The 25,375-nt window shown below is 40.5% G+C and overlaps 1 protein-coding gene across 6 annotated transcripts in view; it reads right to left on the reverse strand.

Moving 5' to 3' along the window:
* kcnc2 (potassium voltage-gated channel, Shaw-related subfamily, member 2) overlaps positions 1–17,980 on the reverse strand; it is an 82,424-nt gene extending 64,444 nt beyond the window's left edge. For 5 of the 6 annotated variants that reach the window (XM_051393164.1, XM_051393162.1, XM_051393160.1 and 2 more), the window contains exon 1: positions 16,820–17,980. In XM_051393164.1, coding sequence (XP_051249124.1) covers positions 16,820–17,374 — 555 coding nt within the window. In that variant the 5' untranslated portion in view covers positions 17,375–17,980. The remainder of the gene's footprint in view (positions 1–16,819) is intronic. The other variant, XM_051393159.1, reaches the window with a different exon arrangement.
* Positions 17,981–25,375: the final 7,395 nt, after the last annotated feature.

Consider the following 25,375-nt stretch of genomic DNA (forward strand, 5'->3'; position numbering starts at 1 on the left):
CATCCACAACTTCTTGCAGGTAAAAACTCTCTAAATGTTATTTTTTCCCTGTCCAGAATAATGCAAATCTGTCCTTTCTAAGGGACAATTCAAATGTAGCCAGAGGGAACGGTGTCAAACTGGGAGCCAAACCACCGTACATCCTTCTCTCCTGAGGTAGTTCATTAATGCCACAGCTATGGTGAAGAACTGATCAATGTAGGGAAATGGAGATTCTTAGGAAAAAACGTCCCTGACATCCAATGAAGGGCAGGTGAATAATGAATCATATCCTGCCAGCACTGACATGTCCTGTGGGAACATGAAGGAATTTCTTTTTGATTCCAGTAAAAGACACCTGGGGCTAAACGATGAGAATAATTTACATTGCATGACTACTTTGGAACCTCTAGAGGTGCTGTTTAAGACATGATTTGCTGATTTGCATTAATTTATATGAATTTCTGCAGCAGGCTGTGAGATTGATCAGTGGGCTAAACTGTGAAAAAGTAAAAAAAGTTCTAGCAAGTTATAGATTTTCAACAGACTCAGTTTATACTTAAGGCGTCATAAAATCATTAAATACTAAATGTATGTAAAAGTATTTCTGCTTTTTTTTAACAGATCACACTGGTCATTTGGTCAACCATCTATAAGCGTCTATCACAGGTACACTTCAACCAATCAGATCAGGAAACCATATAATGAAACTGTTCCGACCGATCTTTACTCTTCTTTAAATGAAGAAATACTGTCCAGTTCTGATATAACTGATGCCAGCATCGTCTACACTAACCTCATTAGAAGACGCCGTTGTTGTTTTCAAGGCGATTTACATATATTGTCAGACACACCTAACATTAACCCACCCCCGTAGCTCATGCTGTAAACAGTTGTTCCTCATAGGACACCGATTGGTCCGAACCACTACAAAGTCATTTAGTTCATATGCTGTAGGGCATTTTAGAAGGCAATGATCTATACTGTTGATTAGGTGTGTGAACTTGTTAAGAATTATACTACAGATAAGTTGTGTAAAACAAAACTAACCAGAGTGACTTGATCTTAGAAGGTTTCATTTTCACAATTTCTTGATGAGATTTTCTCAAGACCTCTGTGACCTTAATGAAACAGAGTTCTCCATAATCAAGCTAACTTCTCTATTTACCCACAAGGGGAACCTTCTGTCTGGTAGGAGATCTGGTAGGTTATACTTTGGAAGTCCTGATATTCATTTATCCTGAGAGAGTTGGTGTATTACTTGGCAATAAGAAAGTGGGAGAAAGCCTTTTTGGCCAGATGGATTGGTTCCTGTGTGGCAAGCATTGGGCACATTTGCATAAAGTTCAGTGGATTAAACTTTTGCCCCCCTATTTTCCTACACTGGGTGCTTGATTTGTACTAAAGGTTATCTCATGTGTGATTTCTCACTTCTAATATGAAAAGCACAGAGGAGGAATTGGGCAAATGGCAAATCCTGTTCAGTGGGGATTCTCCATCAGCCACCGTGGATAAGAATGTGGGGTAAATGTCTAATGTCTGCCTCCCTTAAACAGCTTTGAGAGTTGTTGCAAACATACAGTGGGAAGAGAGACATCTCCTCAGGCGTGGGCCCTGTAACCTCTTCCTTCAGAGACAGGACTCTATCTTTGTACCAGCAAACCTCTCGTGGTTATTACTCAAAAGCAAACGCACTCAGGCGTGAATATCCTATTCTGTCTGCAAGCCTGGTAAAGAGGAGGGGGCTGCAGGAGTGGAGTCCCCCAGGAGCCTGAATCCAGTAGAGAATTACTAATAGGATTGGTTCTGCCAGGTCGGTATCAGTGAACCGTAGAAGAAGACTGAGACAGACAAAGACTCCTGAGCTGCACTGCGGGGTTGGGGTCAGCTCTCTTTCACTCCAGTCGGTCCACAGAGCTTTTTTTTTCTCCAAACCATGTGATCCTAGTCTCCTAATATGAATGCAGGCACTGAAGCAAAAGTCCTCACCTGTATTCATAATAAAGTCATCTTTTAGTTAAAATAACCATCTAGAGCTTTAAAACTAGCTGAACGTTATTGTTTATTTTCAAAATGGTCAGTTGTTCAGCAGCCCCTCACTACAGCATGGTTTTCCAAGACTCGGAGGTATAGAGAACCATCTCATGCTTGTATTAAAAATAAATCTGGGGTATATTCTTTATTTAATATGTTCAGCACACACTGTCCTCTGCTGCAGGCCCTGTTCCCCACGTGAAGACTTCAAATTCTTCACTGATTTTTTTTTAGTTACTTCTTAATGTGAGGAATTTAGGTCAGAATGAGATGTCCAAAACAGTGGCAGGCACCTTAATTGCTGCCAATTAAAAAATGTAAGATACATAATGCAGCCAAAATACATTGAGACATGTTAGGGTTGTTAATTGGCTGAATGACTGATTGATTGGTCGATTTTATTTGCTTTTATCAGATATAATGAATTGAAGTCCATATACACAGCCCTGTTTTAGCCTCAACCAACTATCTTGAGCAGCTAAATGCTCCACTATGTTCACCAGCTAGTTTGTCCAACTTTGTCCGTCTGGTGTTGCTGGACAAATACTGTACAGTGGAACTTTTACTTCTGCTGTGGATATGAGGTTGATGAGAGTGCTGAGACTGAACCAATAATGTAAAGTTCTGTTTTTGAAACCAAAACAATGACCTGCATTTTAGCTAAAAGGATAAAATGAGCTGGTGATAATTCTCTGTCATTCATCACTATAAGTGGCTGCTTTCACATTACACATAGTTATTTGACCCTGTGTTAATAGACAAATATTGATTATAGCGGCTTTAAAAATGTACAAAAAGCCACAAGGAACATTTCCAAGTCCAAGCGAGCAGTTGTCATTCTGATGAATAACATAATGGATGTTTGAAGATAGATTTGTCTGCAGCTTAATACCATCTATTTATATGGAAAAGCTTACGAAATGTTTTTTGCATGCTCATTTAGTGCCCACAAAAGGTGTTTAGCATGACTTATGTTAGTCTTTATGAAACCACTGCAGATTTTCATTTTCTTACATTATTACCTTCCCAATAGCACAATTTTAACCTGTTCCCTTGTTCAACAAGTGTCAACAGGGGTCATCTGCATGATTTGCAAATGAATAACCACTTGGTGTATAGATACATACATACAATAGCATTTAGAAAATAAACTCTCGATACAGTATGCTGCATACCACAACCGACTGCACGTCATTGTGTGAAGGGAGTTTGAAGCGAGTGTTCAGCAGAGCATGAAGTCTACCCGACAACATTCTCCGCTTCAAATCAAACAAGCTACAAGTCCCAGAAGGAAAACTCTGAAGCAGGCATAACTGAAAGAAGTTCACAGTTTGTTAAAGGTTCATCGGCAAAGGCAACTGATCATAATAGCTTCTGAAAGAGGAGAAAGTCTCCTCACCACTGTGATTCATACACAGATTTAAGTCTTAGCTCTACACTGGAGTCATTTTTTTAAAATATAATTTTGGGATGGTGTTGATTTTAATCAAATCCCCTCTTATCTTCAACACTAGTAGCTAAAAAAAACAAAACAAGTCCAGGTCATTTTCAAGATCTCTACTTTATGTTGGAATTCATGTGTTTTTGTGCCAAAGGGCGGAGGCAGTGCAGCGACCCTTTGCACAGTTAACTTTTCTTTCCAAGAGCCAACCTCCTGGGAGGTTTCTGTTACTGACTGCAGTCGATATCAGGCTGGCAGAGCCTGCATTACCATATGTCATCATCATCAGCCAGAGAGACCCCTGACAGTTCTGAAACCAGTTACATTAACAGTATTTACAATTACAGTTCCATAGAAAAGTCTGGTCTCCAAGGTACCGTGGATTTTTCGTGTTGTTTCTCTCTGAGCCACATGGTCTTTGACGTACAGTAGACAGCACAAGTCAATGATGAGCACATTTGAATAAGAACAAATAAATACAGAGAAGACAACTTCTTACTGGAGGATTTCATAGATATATATTTTATAGTTGGTTCTGCTCAAAATACTACAACACAAAAAGCATTGATTCCAAAAATTCAACACTCCAAGGCAAATGCATTTAAGAGTTGATATGTTTCATAGTGCTGCTGTCAAGTTATGTCAACAGACAAAGATAGCAAAGAGGGCTTTTGCAGTTGTGGAGTTGCTAATTTTACTCTTCATTTTAATCAGATGACAACATTTGCCAATTAGGTCAATGTCTGAGCCCTGAGACATGATACAGGAAGTTCCTGGGTGCTTTCCATCAACATATAAAAGATGGACGTCATGTCTCCATTTCCTCCCACTGTACAAAAATAAAAATAAAATATCCAGGATACGGCCGCTTCCATCTTTTGCCATTCGGAACCTGTGCAGTAATGACTTGGCCGGACCACAATATTTTATACTTCTGTTCTTTAAAAACAGTTTACAAAATAAACACTCTTTTTTTTTTAACAGCTCAGTAATTTCCTAAATCAGCAGGGCACTGTAGTTTACAGGAAATCTTATTCAAAGAGGAGGAAATTACTTTTTGGAATTTTTTTTTAGCAGCGGCTTAATCCACATTTGGTACTCTAGTGAGAATTTATAGATGCAGGACAGTGTGACGGAGTGAAAATAATATTCTGGATGACAATGGAGCTTTATGGCTTAGAGTCATAAGATATATCCAGCTTTAGATACACACACAATACATGTTAGTAGGACTCATTGTTAGTTTTGGACTTCATTGGATTTGTTTACAATAAGAAAAATATGACACATCACCAACAGACTTACAGTGTGCTTTAAAATAGAGGTATGACATCATTCATTTAGCAAGTTCAGCTAACAAATATAAACATCCAAATTTAAGCAGAACATTTATCAGTAAAGACGGTGAGTTTGGCTCAGATTATACATACTGTAATTTGTCTCTCTTAGACCTTATGTTCCACACTTTTATTGTAGATGTCCAAATTTGTAAGTACTTAAAAAAAAAACTAACCTGTCTTTTGTTGATGTGAAGCACTTTTAAGGTATGTAGAGGTCTTCATGGGTCCACCTGAACATGACTGGGTTCGGATCCACAGTTTATACGGGTCCGGGTCAGAACCCGTTCTATTACTGTTCCAGGCCTGTTTAACAATATGTGTAATACCTGAGTGGATACAAGCTGTATTTTACCATCTTCATGGGCAAGGAGGATGTATTATATGTGTCAAAGCCAGGCCCAGGGGAGAGAGTTACTAACTAGTCCATCCAGGAAGCTCCGATGTTGCAATTGCAACAATTGACACAAATTCAACCAATTCCTGTCAATTCTGCCTAATCTTGCAATTTTGTCCAATCACTGCAACTTTTCCGCAAATTTGACCAATAGGCCTAATTATAGTTTCCTGTGAGTTTCACCAATCATAGCAGTCCCCCATGCAAAATGTAGAGCCATACGTCACCAAACTACTAGTGATTTTATTCTCACTTAAGAAAGTTGCCTTCAATTTTCATTTTTTTTAAAAAGCCTAAAAACATTGCAACATTGCAATTTTTTTTAGAAAGCAACCGTTCATTTCAGGTTCCAATCCCAAAAAGCGCTGCAAAGTCCTGGAGGGACTGGCTAACGTTAAATTAGATAAGAGAAAAGTTTTGTTTTTTGACTTGAATTGCCTCTACTCCCCTTTTCACTTTAAGACCCTCTGTCTGTCTGTCTGTCTGTCTGTCTGTCTGTCTGTCTGTCTCTCAGTCTGTCCACCTGTGCTGTGTCGATTTGTCCTCTAATTGAGCCCTGCTTGCTCAGACGTGACTGCATTAAACATCAGACAAAGTTACCAAGAAAAAGGCGACATCCAGTTCATTACCATGCCTCGTTTTGTAGGGATAGAAAATTGCCACATTTTACAGCTTTGAACGCAATCAAAGCTGTCAAACAGGGTCAGCCCACAACTAGTCACCATTACTACTAAATGACACCTCTTTCTGTATCACGCTTCATCCTCATCTGTGTCAAGGAGTGCTATAAATGTGACCGCTGTTAAATAAGATGGTGTTGAGGATACAGTAAACACCTCTCTGAAAATGTGGCCTGACCATTGCCTGTGATGTCTGGAAGGCTCTGTGGGTGCGTTCCTACCAAATGTGAGTTAATCTAAGCAGTGGGAAAGAGTTTCTTCAAGACTTACTCTCTGGCTTACAGGGAAAAAAGGTTTGAAGGCTGTGCAGCTTATTAGATTGCATCAGCCTTCAGTTGCTAAGTGACTGCATATCAAACCCTAGACAGCGGAGGTAGACAGGAATATTTTTTTTAATCTAAGAGTGTATTAGTGAAACTTCCACATCTCTAGAATCTTCACTTTTCATGATCAAAGAAAAAAAACATTTGTTTTTAGCTTGATGATAAAACAATATACAAAAAAATCTATTTTTAAAAAATCTGTATTTAACCAATTATTTTGAAATCAGCTTTAGGAGGATTTTCATACATTATGATCACCAGAACTGGTGATTTTCACACAACAGAGATATATGTTAAAGGTCCAGTGTGTAACATTTAGGAGGATCTATTGGCAGAAATGGAATTTGCGACCCCCAATGCTCAAACAATTAGACTAGCAAATCACACACAAAGAAATCAGTGCTTATTGGGAAAATCTTGTCAAACACATATGTCCGTGTTAAAAGGTCCAGTGTGTAGGATTTAGTGACATCTAGTGGTGTAGTTGCAGATCGCAACTCCCTCATTTCACCCTATCCTTCCAAGTGCGGAGGAAAGACTATGCTGGCTGCAAATTGTGCAGAAAATGTGAATGCCCCTATGTAGAGCCAGTGTTTAATTTGTCACTTCTGGACTACTGTAAAAGAACGACTTGTGGGTTTTGTGGATAAAAATATCTCATTCTAAGGTAACAAAAACGCTAATGAAAACATATATATATATATTACATTGAATTTCTAACAACAGATCCTCCTAATGTTACACACTGGACCTTTACCAGAATCATAACACAATATTTTCTTACTCAATAAACTGCAATAGCTATAAATTCTGAAGCCATGTGGAAAAAAACTTTTTAGCTATTTAAGAGATTTAAAGAAAATAACGGGTGCTCAATTGGTAAACCCCAAACTTAACCTGCTTTCATTAAATTTACGCTGTGTTTTGTAAGACAGCAACTCAATGGGGGCAGACAGAGAAAGGAACTCAAATCAGCCTGAACGTCTGTTTTATTAATTACCTTTTAATGCTTTAGCGTCAGGGTTGTGCAAATTGTGCCAGACAAAAGAACTTTCCATTGTCCTTGATAAGCGCTCAATCTTTTAGAGTGATTGGATGAGCATTAATTATTCAGCATTCAGCCAAAACAAACGGCACCTCTGTTATAACTCATTGAGCTCAGGGGGCCACATCAGGGCCCCTTCCTGGCAGTTGACGGGCAGCGCACGGAAGACGGGTAGAGCACACCTTTAGCATGCGTGCCATCACATCCATAAATGCATGATACATAACTCTTATCTAACCCATTCCTAAGTGCACTTCTGACTCTGAAGCATATCTATCTACTGTATAATCCAGTATCTGTCAGGGTGTTCTGCTGCTGAGATGGACATCAAAGAACAGGACCTGTCTCCTCCTCTTTGATCCGTTCCAGCTTCAGCAGCACTCCTCACAGTCCTCACTCATGGTGACATCAATGGCTGTTTGCAAATTGAGCAATAAAGCTCGTCCAATTTGGCTAACACTGAGTCATATGCATTTTGTGAAAACCACTACCACATCTTCCATTTTGAGGTGACTGTGACACCGTGAAGTCTCTTCCCACATATTTCCACTACATACACACATTATTTTAACAATTAACTCGGTCTGATGACTGACCCATGCGTGCACCTGTAGAAACCCAGCCTAGATAATGTAGGAAGAAGGTGGGTGAGAGTGAGTTAACAAATAGCACCACTCAAGTCAGCCGCTCTGCTGAATTAACACCTGTAGAAACCTGTAAAAACGAGACAAAGTGGAGCTCTGCCGTCATTGAAAGAAATACATGCACTCATGCTTCAAAATGCTTCATTCATAATCAAATGCATATCATGCCAACTGGTGTCCAACGTTTTAACAAATTTGCAAAACTGAGCTTTCTGAAAGCTTTATTTCTGCCTATTGCATCAAGGACGGAGAGGTCTCCATAGCAATGCTCACCCATAATCCATTACTCTTTTATCCTTTAAGGTATTATCATCCCTCCTGCCTCTCTCCTTTTTATACAGTTAAACTGAAGAAAACACAATAATTTGTGTATCTATAATCAAAAGAGTGGACGTCATAGACTGCTCAAATTCAAAACGATTCCGAGCAAATTGTGATTGAACACCTTTAAAGACATTATTCTTTCTTAAAACAGATTTCTAATTGCCCTATGAATATTCTACAACTATTACAAAGATTGAAAAAGGCCACACAAAGAGAAGGACTCAGTCATAGAGACACCGTTTAAGGTCTCAGAGTGACACTATCATCATGTATGCCAAATCTGGCACTTTAATCTACTGTGTAATAATTTAAAAGTGCCTTTGCAAGAGAGAAAGAATGAGCATGTTCTGCATTTCAGTGGAGAGAGTGCAAGTATGTGTGGGAGAGAACGGGTGAGAGCGACAGACAGATAGCGAGAGCAAGGCCTGATGGGATGCTGTATATAGCTAACAACTGTGATGCAAGGGGTCCAATCATGCATACTGAGCGAGTCTTCATTAACTATCCATCAGGCCTCTCTTTTTCTCTTTTGTATGCACACAAAGACAGATTCTTGCACTTCTACTTTTTGTGAATTAATAAAGTACAATAGTGATGAAACTACATCATATCCTGTTCACAAAAGTTAGCATGAACAAGAATTTCTTTGATGGCTAAACCAAGCAGGAACCACTACAGCTGAGTCAATGTGACTTAAAAGATAATTCCAGTTTATAACAACTTGGGTCATATTTTTCTAGTTTGCTGAGATCCCAGAACATGGCGACATTAAAGTCTGACAGGAAAAGATCAGATATATAACTAACTTTCTTTAGAGGTGAAGCCAAAAGTGAGCACACTCAAACTGTCATTAATAACAAGGAGGTTTTTTTTTTTTACCATAGTTTGGGTAATAATTTGACCATTTAGCTCGTTAATTTATCCAAATAGGTTTGACTTATCTGTGGGTTTGCTAACAACAACAATCTGATTGCCTGACTTTGTGTTTATGTTCTTTACCCCGTCTGTGTTCTTTTAATCAAATCCACTGCACTCCCAGATCAGCCAATAACATGGCCCAAACTATTAATACAAGATTCACTTTGTAATAAAATGGAATTATCCTTAAGCTGCTATTAAGTTCCTTTAAGGCAAGACTGAGTAACTTTAGACTGTATTCTGTCGTTGCCACAAGTGACCAGAAGGGGAAATTTCAGAATAATGGCAGAATAAATTTCCCTTCATTTTTTTCAAAATTCTCTTGAAACAGAATGGGTCCATAAGCAGGAAACAACAGATACGTCTGCTGGTTAGCTACCTTTACTGCTTGATTTACTTTCGTAATAAAATCATTAAAATGTTTATCTGTGACATTTTAATATGTTGTGTAATAGTAGCAGTAGAGATTTATTTAAGGTTTGTTAATTTAGCCAACATTGTCTATCATAAGCTACTGATCATACCAGACCAAGTAAGACTGTAACGTCAAAATACTTGAATGTATAGAATTGAGCAAGGGTGCTTATATTATTATAATTCCACCTTTAATTTGTAAGAGGAAGATTGTATTATTTCTTTTTTCAGAAATGACATCAGGGTGCCCTGATGGCTTGCCTGGGGGAGATGGCGCCCCATGTGCCAAGGCTGAGTCCTTGCTGCAACAGCCATAGGTTTCAAGTCTGGCCTGTGGCCCTTTGCTGCGTGCCGTCCCCTCCCTCTCTCCCCCTGTCCTGTCTATCTTCAGCTGTCCTATCCAATAAAGGCAAAAAGCTAAAGTCTTTAGCTTAATCCATTTTCAGCTTTAATAGCCACTAACTACTGACTTCCAAAATACTATCTCTCAGACTGTGTAATTACAATCTCAATGGTTACCTTTATATTCCATGTACCTAATGTTTTGGTAATTTGGATAATCATTATGCAATTAAGGGAATACAAGCTTCAACAGAAGTATGTTTTGACAGATTTTCTGCATGACTGACAGGTGTTTCAGCCTCTTACAGTCAGTCATGGTGGTCGTTGCTTGCTTGTAACACTTCAGTTCCTCGCAGGCTTCCCCACTATCTGACTGCTATCGGATTTTGTAGCTATAGTAACTTCTCAGAGCACCTATACAATTCCAAACGTGCATACATGCATGGATGATGTCACAGATGTTACATGTACATTTTAAGAAACTAACCAAAGACACTTAAGTGCCCTGCCAGTAAAGAAGACGTCACAGACACCACACTGCACAACTGACAGGTGATAAAACGCAAACTGCAGTGCATGACCACCGCAGTGATGAGTGCTTAGCAACTAATACACCATCAAATGTTGAATAAAGAAGCAGTCATCTCACACCTTTAACACAACCAACACTGTTAATGTGAAAGTCTTTCTCATACCAAGCTCTCTCCTAATTACTATAGCTGCAGCCCTCCACACTACTCCTGTACACTGAGCTATTATAGTCAACCAAAGCAGCACAGGATGATGATTGGCGGGGCAGATTAACGTGACTGGCAGCGGCTACAAACATGCCCAGCGGCGTGCCGTCACCGCCCACGCTCAGGCAGCCATTTGCCCTGCTCTCCTACCCAGCGTCAGGTCTGCTGCTGTTTACACGTCAGACTCTATTTACTCAGCGAGGCCTTGCCGTCTGTTTGCAGCAGATCATCCGCATTTCCTGGCCTCCTACAACCTCAGACTCTGCACAATATGATTCAACAGGGCTTTTGGGTGAGGCAGGTGGGCCCTCGAACACCTGTAGCTCTGGTTAAACAGGAATAAAAAGTGGACTAAAGCACATGACCATGTTGTCACCTCTGATAGTGTAAACAGTTAAACAGACATGCACACATGGATCGGTTGTGTTAGTGATGCTCCAACACCCTTCTTTGCATCGCTGCCTCAAAACTAACAAGCTTGCACACAAGGGGTTACTGAGCAATAAGGGGTTCATGGTCGAGCAGGTTTCTGAAATCAATCAGTTTCACAGACCGGACGGATCTGAATGAAAACAGGCCGTGGTGATGAGCGATGATGTTGCCATGACAACAGGCAGGCTGAGCGTGCAGCCTGGCTTTGGTATCTTCAGGCGTGCGGCAGGCGGCACCCAGACGGTTTGGGTTTTTAACCTCTTAAGTGGAAAAAAGCAAGCTGCAGTCTCAGATGGGATCATGGGAGGATGGGGAGGGTTTGGGGGGGGTGACTACAAAGTCAGGCATCAGCTAAACCTCTGCCTCAGAGCGCAGACATGGGAAATGAAAAAGGTGGTGGGTGTTATTTCTTTATTGTTTTGTTTTTTGTTACCATCCCAATCCAGCAATGGCCAACTACAGAGATATGAGAGGGACAAACAAACAGATTAACACATAGGAGAACACATACACCTACACACACATACATAGAAAACAGCCATATATTCTCTACACAGACATGAGGAAAATCAACCAGAAACTCTCTGTCTGTCTCACACAGACAAGTGAACACACCAACAGCCACTGTTAAAACACACTGCATGCAGATTAAAGAGGCAGCATTGAGAGTGAAGAGAGAACAGGATGGCTACAACAATAGAAACAGCGTGGGGAGCCCAGAGAAACACGCCTGCTACCGCTGACTGCTGGCACATGAACACTCATAGATGAGTTGGTTAAAGGGACAGATGAGACTTTTGTGTTTTTCAGCTTACCTGGAGAAACAAACTCATGAAAGGCTTTCTGACAGCCACAGACAGCTGATCTGTGATCAGTTATTAAGCTGTTAATCAAGCTGCTGTTTGTGGAGACTTGTCATATTAGTTGGGATATACTGTAATTACTGGAAACAAATGAGGCCATAATAAAGAGGATTGCTGCTCTGTCATGCTGTCAAAATTAAGACCACATTTCCCATAAACCCTGTCACTCCTGTTGCAAAGAGGGCCTTTTCTGCTTGCCCTCCCTCCCTGACAGTGTACTACATGTGTTTAATTGAAGAGCAGGTTTCAGCTCTGTTTACTCTGGGAAAACAACACTTTCTTTCATTTTCATTCCATAAAGCATACCTATTTGGTTTTTTGGCAAAGATTTGGGTGAATCAGATTTAAAAACACGATAGATAGCACTGTACAAAGGCAGACCCCACTGTTCTGGTTGCATAAAAAAAAGTTAACTTTTTAAACTCAGATTGTATGCATATAGTGTGTGTTCTTTTACTATGACAGTTTTCCTGAAATTAGATAAAAAATCAAATATATCACCTTGCTTAAAAAAACAAATTTTAAACCCTATATTGTGATCTGTATTGTATTGTGTATCGTGATTCCTGCCAATACACAGCCCTAATACTGTAAACACGGATATAAACAATGCAGGATTCAAACTCTTATGAGGGGGGAAAATGATGATTTTGTTAGATCTGATGGAGAAACAATGTGATTTGGTGAGTAACATAACTTATATTAATTTACAAGAAAACTCCACAGGGCACCTTTAATGTTTCTGTCCTCGTCAAAAGAAGATACTCAGAACTGTAACCCACAGTGGTCAGCGGGAACCACTGACATTAAAAACAAGATATAAATTGGATGGTTTAACTGATGTGCTGCATTCAAAACATGTGGGTTTGGGATGCCCCTGTGGCTTAGGGGTTAAAATTTTGTGAATCGCAATGTCCCTGTTTTGAGTCCGACCTTTGTTGCATCTGTCTCTCTTATCGCCATCTATAGAGCCATGAAATGTTGTCAATAACTCTTTCAACGTACATATGGCATGCAGATACAGTAGGCTTCTCTCTTCAGGAATGTGTTGTTTTCAGTGACATAAACTATTTCTTAATGAAGGACTGTATGAAGTAGGAATGACCCACCTAAATCATTTTGATCTATCACTGTGATTGATTGCCATATATGATCAATATTTAGATGTAAATGATCTATCTATCTTTTTAATTCACCACTATACCACATTTCTGCTGTGAAAGAGCACTCAACAGTTAATACTGCCACCTCTGTGGTGTCAAAGGTTAAGTGTGTAAGAGGACGGAGCTTTCCTCTGGCATGGGTTACCAGGCTGAAATCACACCTTTCATTTCCATGGAGGATAATTCCACATTGCTCTCGCCTAACGCCTTGTCAGGGGGCGGATTAGTGCCCCCGAGGGCCCTCTTTTAGACACACAAACACTTGCTTTCACACCACCTCTCTTTCTCTCACACACATAAACAGAGCCTCTTTCTGTGTATGGGAGTTGTATTAACAAAAAGCCAGCTGGCCTTTAATAACAGAGGAAGCGTTTAGGCATCTCTGCGTGCTGCCACCGTGACACCAAACTGAGGCCTAACAGGGCTGCAGGTGGAGCATCATCGCCATCAGGGAATGTGGCTCGCAATGCAGGCAACAGAGGTTTGAAGGCACTTACAGAAACAGATGCCTCTGTGTGGTACTGGGAAATGTGGCGTGACTTCATCTCTGTGTGTGCATACTGGGTGAGTGTTGGTGCAGGGAGACAGATGTATGCGTGTTGTAAACACAAGCATTCAGCTCCATCAACTCCCTTCTGCCAGCGAAGCATCGCTGAAACTAACTCAATATTTACCTCTGATACATCACTGCTAGTTCCTCTGTCAGCAGGGTAATTGCCAGAAAACATTTCCAAGAAATTACCAATGAAATTTGGTGGAAGAGTACTAGGAACAACAGAGTGACAGGTTATCTACAGTTTCGTTTTAAAAATGGTGGCTGGGTTAGAGGCTGTAAAGTAACTGTAATGTAATGTAACCTCAAATGTAGCTGTGGTGAAATATCATTCTTTCACACATTAAGACAAATCTCAAATTATGCGAGAAGGACGAGAAGTCATATGGGGCAAGGTCAGTGCCAATACCACACACACACACACACACACACACACACACACACACACACACACACACACACACACACACACACACAAAAATGTAGATGGGAGGAGAACCCTGGAACTGGGCGATGGAGGAAACAGTTACATTTGAATTAGATCAACAGGCCAAACTGATCACTGGTGCCAGGCACTGACTCATCACAAGAATTCTGGGAATACTGTAACTCCAGGATAACCGTACATTCGTACAACAATGGGGCACTTTTATTTCCACTGTATTTAGCACTAATGTAGGACAAATGCAGAATAAAGGGGTGAACTATGGTAGCAGCTAGTGGGAAGACAAAGAATTAAAAATATCTGGCACTTTGTACTGCTATTGTTTGACTAACTATGATGATATGATTGTGAAACATTAAAAAACCTTCCCAGAATTTTTGTTGGCACGTAAATAGTCTCTGAAATAGCATTCAAACCATGGCCACACATAGTTTAACAACCCATTTCACAAAGTAGTTCAGGGCTAGATCCTTTCAAAGGAGTGACCCCTACCATGAAGTTAGACTAATACATTGACTAATATCAACTTCTGGGAAGAATTCACAAATAAGCTTATAAGAAGAAAATTTAACTCAAAAGTGTTGTGTGTGATAGCCTGATTAAAAGTCAGATATCAAAACCTTTCCAGGCTTCTGTTGGGTTCAGGCTGCTTTCAGACCATCGGAGTATTTTGCAAAACTACCCAAAGGGTTACGTTTCTACAGGTAGTCAAACATCGTGTGTGCAATTCTGGGAAAAGCTCATCACAGCAGTAATCGTTTTCTCCTAAACAGTATATCAGCACAATACTAAGGGACGCACTACACACTATTCTAACTGGTATGTGCACGTACTTAACACAGTGTGTTGCTGAATCACTTTGCATTTTACTGTGGCTAAAGTAAAGCTCAGGGTCAGGCTAAAGATAGCAGATAGTTAGTTTGCCGTAGTTGGAAGCGCTGAGAAACAGTAAGGTTTACTCCGAACGGCAACAAAGCTCACTCATTAGCATCTCACATCTCATTTGTTTAATCCTTACAGAAATGGTGTATACATATTTTATGAGGATGCAACCTCGAGGTTGCCAGGCAACCAGTGGGGACTCCCTGTTTTCCCTTGTTTACAGTCTTTATGCTAAGCTAAGCTAACGGTCAGACATGAGAGTGGTATTGATTTTTCAACTAACTCTAAGTAAAGTAAATAAGTGTATTTCCCAAAATGCAGAACTATTCCTTTAAATGCTGTTTAGGAGATTTGTGAGGGTGCAAATATAAAGACTACAGTACACAATACACAAAGTTCTTTGTATAGCATATATTAACAAAGAATATCACTGCAAAATATCAGCAACCACAAGTTAAAGTTAAACTACTTTTGGTATATAGGCTGGCCCTTAAGTAGTGAAACTACATTAAACTGCATAAACAGTACAGCAGAAACCTGCTGCAGCGCTGCTCTCTGGGGGTTGAAACGTTCAGCCAACGTCACCTCTGACCACACCCCAATCAGTGACATCACATCGGGTACTTTGCCACTGACAGCAGATATAAAACATCAGCAGGAGTTTTCTTCCTTTTGTGACGAACCCTCATCCGTCAAACCTTAAAAAAGAATTTAAGATTTTAGCTTTAGAGCGTTTTCATCACCAACTGTAACACGTCCGCGTTCATTTTTAGTGGGGATCTAAAATGAAAGGTAATTCAACTTAAGGGACAACTGTTGCAGATGTGCCGCCCTTTTATATGCTGAGATTAAGTCCATTCAACATACTGGAACAGTGTACAGTGAACAACTGACTAACGTCCTGGCCTTAAATATTCAAAAAGACAGAAAAATGTACATGGGTTTGTCGACTGGGATGTCTAATCTCAGTAATGCTTTTGAACTGCACTCCATCAGATAAAGCTTCAAAATTCCAACTCATTTGTCACACACACTTTCCCATTGTGCCTGAGTATAAGAAAAACACTAATGATGATCAAAAAGGAATGACAAAGACGCCACATGTGGCCTCTAAGTTTATATCTCTTCTATTCCCAGCATGAGGCACAGCACTAATTTTGGAAAAGATAAAAGTCCCACACATTTCCTTTGTTTTTCTCAGAAATTTCTGGGAGGCACTTTGGAGCACAAAGGAGCACTGAATGAGATCTAAACGGGTAACTAACACGCTGTGAGTGTTGAAATGACATTTCTAGAGCTGTAACCCAAAAAACAAAACCCTTGCAACAGGAACAACGGAGTAACACAGATATAGGATGCATGGCTGAAATAAACAGCATCAGAGTGCAACAAATGTAGGCTATAGCCTCTGTTTGGCACAAGCCTACACATCTAAAATACACTGCCGCTAAGAATATCCATCCTGTGTTAACACCTTGTTTGCTTATAACAAACAGACTGATCATTTCACCTGTTCCCAAATCAGTGTCACTTTCTGGAAATAGGTCAAAATAAAGCAGACTGCTTTAGTAGAGAAATATAAATATATATATATGTCAATTTATATTCAAACTAAGTGAGAGGTTGGAAAGAAATGATCTCACACACTGCGGAACAGATCCTTTTTAGAGGAAAGCAAGTTTCTGAGACTTTATATCAACTTCTAAATGACTTTCTGTACTCTTTCGGGGAAATGTTGGGTTAAAACACTTGTTTAATGGGCATGTTGTTGGGTGTGTTTCTGTGAATGAGAAGCAGCTGGGGAGTGAGGTGTGAAGTGTTATTGTGTGTGTTTGGAGAGCCCCAGACGCAGCGGTGCGCCCTTACCCTCGCAGCCCTGGAGGAGTAGGGATCCTCGAATAGATTCCAGATCACCGGCTGCCACTTCCTCCACAGGCTGACATTACCGTCGGCAGCCACATCCTCAATGCCGAGCCTCTTCCCTATCTCGTCGTCCTCATCCCCGTTGTCCACGTTGAGCTCGAACACGTCCAGAGCCTCCTCCGCGTCCCGGTGCTGCCGGTATGTCATCCAGCAGCAGGGCTCCACGTCCGTCTCATCGATGCCCCAGAAGGAGAGCTCCTCCTCGAACAGCGGTCCGCACACATCCGCCGGGCAGTGGAGTTTCCCGGTGCGGTAGTAGTTGAGCACGTAGGCGAAGACGCCCGGGTGGCGGTCGAAGAAGTACTCGTTGGTCCGCGCGTTGTACTCGATGAAGCCGGGGACTTGTTGCAGCTGATCCAGCACCGAGTCGATGTCCGAGTCGGAGGCGAGCAGGGCCAGTCGCGTCCCCGGCAGGGTCTTCAGGGTGGTTTTGTAGGTTTCGTGTCTGGTGCCCCCGACGTTGAGGATTATCCTCTCGTTGTCGTCAAACTTGCCCATCGCTCTGTATCAGACATGACTTGATGGAAAGCGGGGGAAGTTGGCGAGTGCAGTCCGGAGGTAACGGCGAGCCCGACGCGCACACACCCACAGTCCTGTTCAGAAAAGCTCCAGGATTTTGGCCGTGGTGCGCAGCATCTCCGATTTCACTCATCCGACGCTTTCGTGGCTATTTAGGGGGCCGAGGAGGATGTCCATCGTTTGTTAAGGGAGTTTCTGGGCAAGGGGAAGTCGTCGATTTGTATCCCACAATCCGCTCAGACAGTCAGCGCTCGGAGTGTTGAATGATCTCAACCGGTGGCTCCAAACAGACTGCGCTGCTGCTGCCGTTGCGCGTCTCCGGCGTCCCTGCCCTCTCCAAGACGCACCACCGCTCGTCAGCGTCGGACTCGTTACTCAAGAATATGTAACGTTCCTTTCAAAAAAAGTAATGCCCGCTCTTTACTCGTCACTCCTTGGGAACAGGCATCCAGTACACACCTTTGTAGTTACACTCAAATGTTGTTGTTTCTTTGTTTTATAAAATCAGAAGTTGGCTTCGGGGAAAATGAATCAGCGCTCATCTCCGGTGTTCTCACAAACCAGAGGGGACTGTTGCATCCTGAGACAGGGTTTTTCTCCTTTAAGCTGCCTCAGTTAAATTGCAACAACCAATCAGAAAACTGATTCTGGGGGCTGAGAAATAATAGGACCGAAAACAGTGCTCATTTTACAGATGATAAACTCTCAACTGACTGACAAGGATACCAACAATAACTGTGATTTAAGCCTTTCCTCCCTCACCAAGTCATTTTAAGACATTTTAAGTATCTTATAGCATCCTTTGTTTTTATCCTTAAATGATTCCAGTGGGTTATGATTACTACCTGGCATTACAGGTCTAAATGGATTCATTTATTCTGATCCAGGCCTATGGGATTCTACATGTGTGTTCAAGAGGAGAGGAACTTTTTCCTCTGAGCTTCACAGAATAAGGCACTGCCTTGTCTTTAGATCCTTAACATCCACTTTCCACATGCATGTATAAACAATCAGCACATGGCTAAGACTAGTTTAATCCCTTCTGTTGCAACATCTAGCTGCTGAATGAGCTTGTAATCCTGACACTAGGTACATGTGAAATATGACCCTCTGACTTTATAGGGCAACAGTCCCGGTGGTGGTGGAATAGAGCTGAAACTAGTTGATTTGTCCATCAATTATTTTGAGAATCAATACAGTTTTTGGGGTATTTTTCAAGCAAAAATGCCCAAAACAGACTGGTTCCAACTTGTGTGAATGTGCCAGTTATCTCATTCTAAATATCTTCAGGGTTTGGGACAAAACAAGCAATGTGAATATGTCAGCTCAAGATTTGGAAAAGTGTTTGTTTTTATTATTTTATTGACATAATGATTAATTAATTAAGGGTGAAAATAAGTGACAGAGTAATTGATAACACAAATAATTAGTTATAATTATAGTAATTATTAACTGTACAAGAGGTAGGGTCAAAAGTAACAATATTAATGTTAATAATTAGTACTCTATAGTTAGAGACAGTAACAGTGCTTTGGCTCTTCACTCTATATGTGTCTCAAAACAATAATGGATACATGAACAAACATTAAATCTAACAAAAACAACAAAACTAAACATAAGAGGAGGAGACTGAGGTGGTGGAGGGAGCTGTCACATGGAGCTGGCATGAAGCTATCAGCATAGTAAAGGTGAAATGTGTCCGGTTATAAAGGCCTCGCTGCACCTGCATGAATAGGATTTGAAAAGGTCCAGTGTGTAACATTTAGGAGGATCTTTTATGGAATATAATATTCACAAGCATATTTTCATCAGTGTATAATCACCTGAACGTAGGAGTTGTTGTGTTTTTGTTACCTTGGAATGGGCCGTGGGTCGCCTACTACAGAGTCCACCATGTGGAACCACCATGTTTTTTACAGTAGCCCAGAACAGACAAACCAAACACTGGCTGTAGACGGGGGTGTTGGTGTTTTTTGCGCATTTCGGACCAACATCGTTTCTCCTTCGCGCTTGTAAACGGAGGGTGAAGCAGTCGCAATCTGCAATTACACCACTAGGTGCCACTAAATCACAGGATCTTTAATGATACAAGTCAGCTGGTTGCCAAGCAGGTGAAGAAGGAGTCACAGATGGTGAAGTTAGAAGGAAGCAGCTGATGAAAGTGAGTTTTCTGTGCTCCGACTGAACTAATGCAATGTTTCATTAACAGTAACAATACTTGAGTTAACAAAATATATTTGAGAGTATGCACAATGTAGGCCTAATATCAAGTGGAATAATAAAAAAACATAATTTGTTTTGCAAACTGCCACGTGGGAAGTTTGACATTGGGTCCCCAATTAAGCCCCCAAAAAAGATCTATGCAAGTGCGACAATATAGAGCCATTCAGAATGTTACTTACTGCATTCCTGTCTGAATGAAGAGGTGATTAAGCGTCATAAATACGCAGATGAACATGAACATGTTAAGCTAGAGCTTCGTTGAACTGGTTGTGGAAGGGAACCCAAAAGTTGTTATGAGAAAGAGAGAGATTCTAAGAAACCTCTGCGCACTTGAAACTGAAAGGTTCTGTGGATAAGAGCAGGGACGCAGCTGTCTACCATAAGGCCCTTCATCTGACAGTCTCCACTCACCACAGCGTACGAGGAGGAAAAAGTGACATCTTTAGGGAATCCAAGCACAGCTCAATCAACGAGGAGACACGGCAGGCAGCTCACCTATAATTACATGCATCATTATTCCCTGATGTAAGGCTGGTTTGTAAAACTGCAACCTCTGAGTAACCTTATTACTCATTACTTGTCTTGATCAAATGCTGAGAAAAATATATTTTTCTGGATTTAAAAATGGAAATAAACAATAAATTAAGTTTTTTGTTACAGTTTTTTTAAATTATAATTTTATTTCAGTATGAATTACATTTATTTCAGTAAGTTATGCTGACATATCTTGGTCAAAATTTTAATAGCTCTTCTGAATAAATTGGGCCTAAACTGGCAGAGGGAACTGGTCTACAGTCCAAATTGGAATAAAGTAAATTCATTTGTCCATCCATTAATTGCCTCACACTAGTGACAGAGACAGAGGAGATTCCCATTTATAGTGACAGCTGTTCACCCATATTGCCAACATAGAGATTTGGAATGTAGATGTAGTACGTGAGATCCAGCTTCAGCTCCAGCCTCAGTCTGTGAATCTGGTTGGTGTCGACACCACGCCCCCTAAAGACAATGTCCTTTGCAGGTCTCTGGTGCTTTTTTATTAATTTGCTGAGAGGGAGGGAGCTAGCAGAATTGAAGGCTGTGATTACACTTTAAAGGTTGTATACTGATGTGTCCTCATCTAAGAGATTGTTTCAACTTTTGAGAAGCCAATACTTGTTTATCCTATTGCACTACTTTGCTAGTTTCTGTTGTGAAAATGTATCAATTGCAAGCTACTGTAGGGGGAGGGGAGAAGGTAAGTTGGTGAAGCAGGACAAGCGGTTTTAGGGTAAGGGTTTATTTACTCAGGTTCCATTAAGCTAAAATGGAACACAATGGAAAGAAGCAGCAACTGCTGTGGCTCCATCAATGTTTCATCCGACCACAAACCCTGTTTGTTCATATGACCAGCAATAATCTTGAGTCCAGCCTTCATACTTGATTGACTCAATCTATTGCATGCAGTCAAACAGGCTGTATTTCTACAGACACAGAGAAGGTACCATCTGTGGTCAATTATAATGTTACAGAACATTATGAGTAATAATCTCATAAAGTGAATTGACAGTTTGGGGTTTCTATGCCACCAGTATTTATAATATACAGTATTGAAAGTTAGATATAGGGAAGGGAGAAGCATGGGACAAATTATTTCTCACTTTTGTTAACATTGCGAGATAAGTCAATTGTAACACTGGTGTTGGTGTTATGCCAAAATGAACTGAATTTGTTGCGAGAGAGAATGATATGCTGTGACTTAACATACAAGAAAACATAACAGCCACCTGAAACATGAGTGCAGAAACAACACTCTCTGCACTCCCCAGGTGCCCTCTTAGTTGTAAGTGGATTTGGCTTTAACTGGAGTGTACCAGCGAGTGGAGTAGTATGATTGTCACTGCACCCGGTGGACCTGCTGTGGAGTCCCTTAAGAAAATAAACCATTCTACATCAATTACATTTCCAGTGTAGTGTCAGGGTCAACCGACCAAGAGGTCAATTTAGTTCATACAGTACATGAACTTTTTGAAGAACATCTACTGTGGTGACATTACTCATTTTCTCACTGCTGCTTCCCATTTCAATTTAAAATAAACCAGCTGGTGAATTTTGAAATTGGGGTGTTGAGGCCTTTTAATGTTTTACTAATGAGGCCATTCATCACAGAAGACAAAGTATTTGGGACTATAGTGGGTCAAGACGGTCCTTGCCTATAAACAGCCATTCTTGCGCTGACCGATCCAGGAAGCAAATAGCATTCAGAGTCCCCCCCCCCCTTCTCCCTCCCTGTAATATCTTCACTAAAAATAGAGCAGCCAGATTGCTGATCTTTATCGGGAACTGGAGAGTAAAAAAAAAAGAAAGTCTATTGGAAAGCCAAGGTCCTTGGCCAGTCCATTTTCCCCAAGTAGAGCCAGGGATCAGTCCCTGGGGGGGCCGAAGGCTAGACAGGCAGCCTTGGCTGGTTTCAGTCCAGGTTCACAATAACATCAATCAGAAATGCAAGAATAGGGTATGATATGATTATGTTCAATGTTTTCTAAGTAGAGGACTTTGAGAAAAGAAAAGCCAGTTCCAATGTCTTATTTCAACCCATATTATAGGAAAAATGATGCTTGATAAAGGAATAATCTAATTTAGGCCACAAAGAGAACAGAATTCTTCATATTCATTATTAGAAGCTGGAATTGATACAGAAAATGCAAAGGCAACGGGACAAAAAAAATTCTGGCCAATAGAATAAAGACAACGAGTAAATGATTGTATCTAGTTTGAGTTTCAGAGAAATAATTGGATGATGATTAATACTATTGAAATGTATTCTTTTCACTGAACTACAGAGCAGTGACCTTGTCAGACAGAGGCAGGGAGAGTTTTCTGGCCTTTCAGTCTGAACTTTCTGTACCGTCCTGCACAGACTGTCTGCTGGGTTTATATCTGATGAAGCACAATACCTCTGCCTCCCTCCCAGAGGTCTGACAACACAATCCTGCTGACTTTGAAGACATCCAGAGAGCAAAAGGACAGTTCTTTGTTTGAAACCTAAAATATAAACTCTGCTATTTCAAAATGCCCCTTCAAATAAAGACAAGAAAATTAAATGCTTACATGTTGAGGTCTTATTTCTATCACAGTAAGAGCGCAACATGGGACCATACAAAGGCCCACTGAGCCCTGTGTACTGTCTTAGTTCCTTTTGAGGTCATATGAGGAAATACTGACATCTTTCTGACAAGTAAGAAAATTAACCGATCATTTCCATCACTACTATTTTCTCATCATGCTTTTAATGTGAAGCAGGAGCAGTAGGACATGTTGGTTAGCATTAGCAGTAGCCTAATACAGCTTTGATTTAACTGAAGGACAGAGAACGACAAACAGTGAGGCTGATAGTAATGAGATAAAATGATTACATGCATTACACGCATCAATGGTGAAAACTACCAAATACAAAATGTATTATACATCGAATGGCTATTGCTAAAAGAATGTCCACCTAAAGCAGCATCTAACACTGGATTTGATTTCATCAAAATTTCAAGTATCATAATTTGAATATGTTAATATGTATGCTTGGAGTGGCAGTAACAGAGTGAAGAGAATGAATTTCTCCAAAATGTAAACCATTGCTTTGTGCAGTCTCACTTTGAAACATCGAGTTCAGCCTTTTGGCCGTCGGCATAACAGTTAGACGGAACCAGTGGAGGTGACGTACTGCGAGTTGAGCTGCTCTCATTGGCTGCACAGTTTCGACTCATTCGTAGCAGGAAACAATGGCATACACAATCTCGTATTACAGCTAAACAGTACACTAAAACATGTTTCTGAACGGATTTTAAGTGAGAAATAATCAACGCAGTAACAGAATCTCGCTTCGTACTGCCTAGTTTGACAGTTTGATTAGTGTCAGTAGTTTAGTGCGTGAAGCTGGACAGACTCCCTGAGAATGACTTATTAATCACAAAGTATACATTCAAAGTATATGCTGTTTTAGGGTTGTTTTTTATTTTACTATAAATGGGACCATACTTTACTAAATGAACATCATGCTATATGGAAGAAGACTGGAACTAGAGATTGAGACCAGAAACTTATTAGGAAACTGTTTACTGAGCTCATAAATCAAGTGAGGAGTCGGTTCATTCTCCATTAGAGTCAATGGGATCGGTGTGATATTGCAGTCCAATGGAGCCGCCCCCTGCTGGCCTTTACATACAATGCAGGTTTTAAGACACTTCAGCATTGGCTTCACTATACAGACCCAGAACTCTGTCCTTTGTCTATACTGTCAATGGTTGCACTGGATGGACTCACTGAGAATGTCAATCACAAGATGGCCAAGCTAATATACCCTACTTTACTGTCTATTTAAGACTTGAAACTAGCAATTGAATCTAAACTCATAAGTTAAGTTACTCAAGTGGAAGTAGGGTCATTTCTCCATAAGACTGAATACTGAATACTATCAGACTTCCTTTTTGCTGCCCATAGAGCTGCCCCCTGTTGGTTATTAGAAACAAGGTTTAAGACACCTTATTGACTTCAGTGACCTGGAAGCTCTGTCCACTACTTATATACTGTCAATGATTTCCCGTAGAGGAATTATTAAAGTATGTCATCTTCTTGCTAGTTAGCACTCTTCTTCCTTTTGCTCATGCGTTTTGACTTTTCTTGGCACACATCACTGCCAGTGTCAACCAGTGGAATATACTCTAGATACAAAGAAAATGGGAACCCACTTCCAAAAGATATTGCCCCATAGGGCTAATAGCAGTCAGAAACGTTTTTGCGACATTAAAACGACGTTTTACTAATCAAAATTAAACAAGTTACACAACTCTTCTCCAATTTCCCTCCTTTAGTCCCCACCACTTACATTTACATTGCCCTGATTAGGACAAGATAACCAAGAACATTTGGGGAATAAAGCGCTCCATCACAGAGGCAATTACTGCAGTGAACAATTACAACCAAGTCGTCAGATTGATCAAAGAGCATGTAAACTGTGACAATAAGCATATAAAGCATGGCTAAGCACCCTTTAAACATTTCAGTCCTTCCACATAAAAACACTTTAACACCCTTGAGGATATTTTCTGGTGTGATTAAAAGTCCAGTGTAGCCCTGAAGGGAGTGGTGGAGGGAATTAGTTGGGTTTTTTTCTAGCAACTCACGCAGTCCCAGCTGCAAACACTTTCAGCTCCATTCACAACCACGGTGTACAATAAAACAACACATTATCCTGCTAACCACAGGCCCTTAGATGGAATTAGAAAGAAATCCCAGTGGAAGAAAATTGAGCTGATTAAATGTTGCTTTCCTAATTGAGAGAGCCAAGCTAATTTGCAATGAATCCCAGATCTTTTTCTTCTGCTGCATGAGAGGAAGCCATTAATAAACTCTGTATGTCTAATTATAAGTTTTGACAAGAGGGGGTGGTTTATTTCACCAGGATACTTTCTCAAGTTCTCAAAAATAGTTACAGTGTGTTGGAATTTATACGGAGGGGAGCTTGTTCTATAGTTTGATGTTAATTGCACATTATTTTTATGATTTCTACACAATCCTTCAATAAATCCATTTATTTCTTATTTTCAATTTAAAGGTCATTTGAAAACTGAGTATTTAATAAATTGATATATGGATATGTAATGATATGCCCTAGCCTCCAGTGTAGCGTTAGAGCTCTTTTACCTGACTGCCTTTGTTGTAACTGTGTTCCTGTGGCGCCATCTGCAGGATACAAAGGGAGCATCAACACTTCCTTCATCTTGA

This window comes from Dicentrarchus labrax, unplaced genomic scaffold (assembly GCF_905237075.1).
Source record: "Dicentrarchus labrax unplaced genomic scaffold, dlabrax2021, whole genome shotgun sequence".
NCBI lineage: Eukaryota > Metazoa > Chordata > Actinopteri > Moronidae > Dicentrarchus > Dicentrarchus labrax.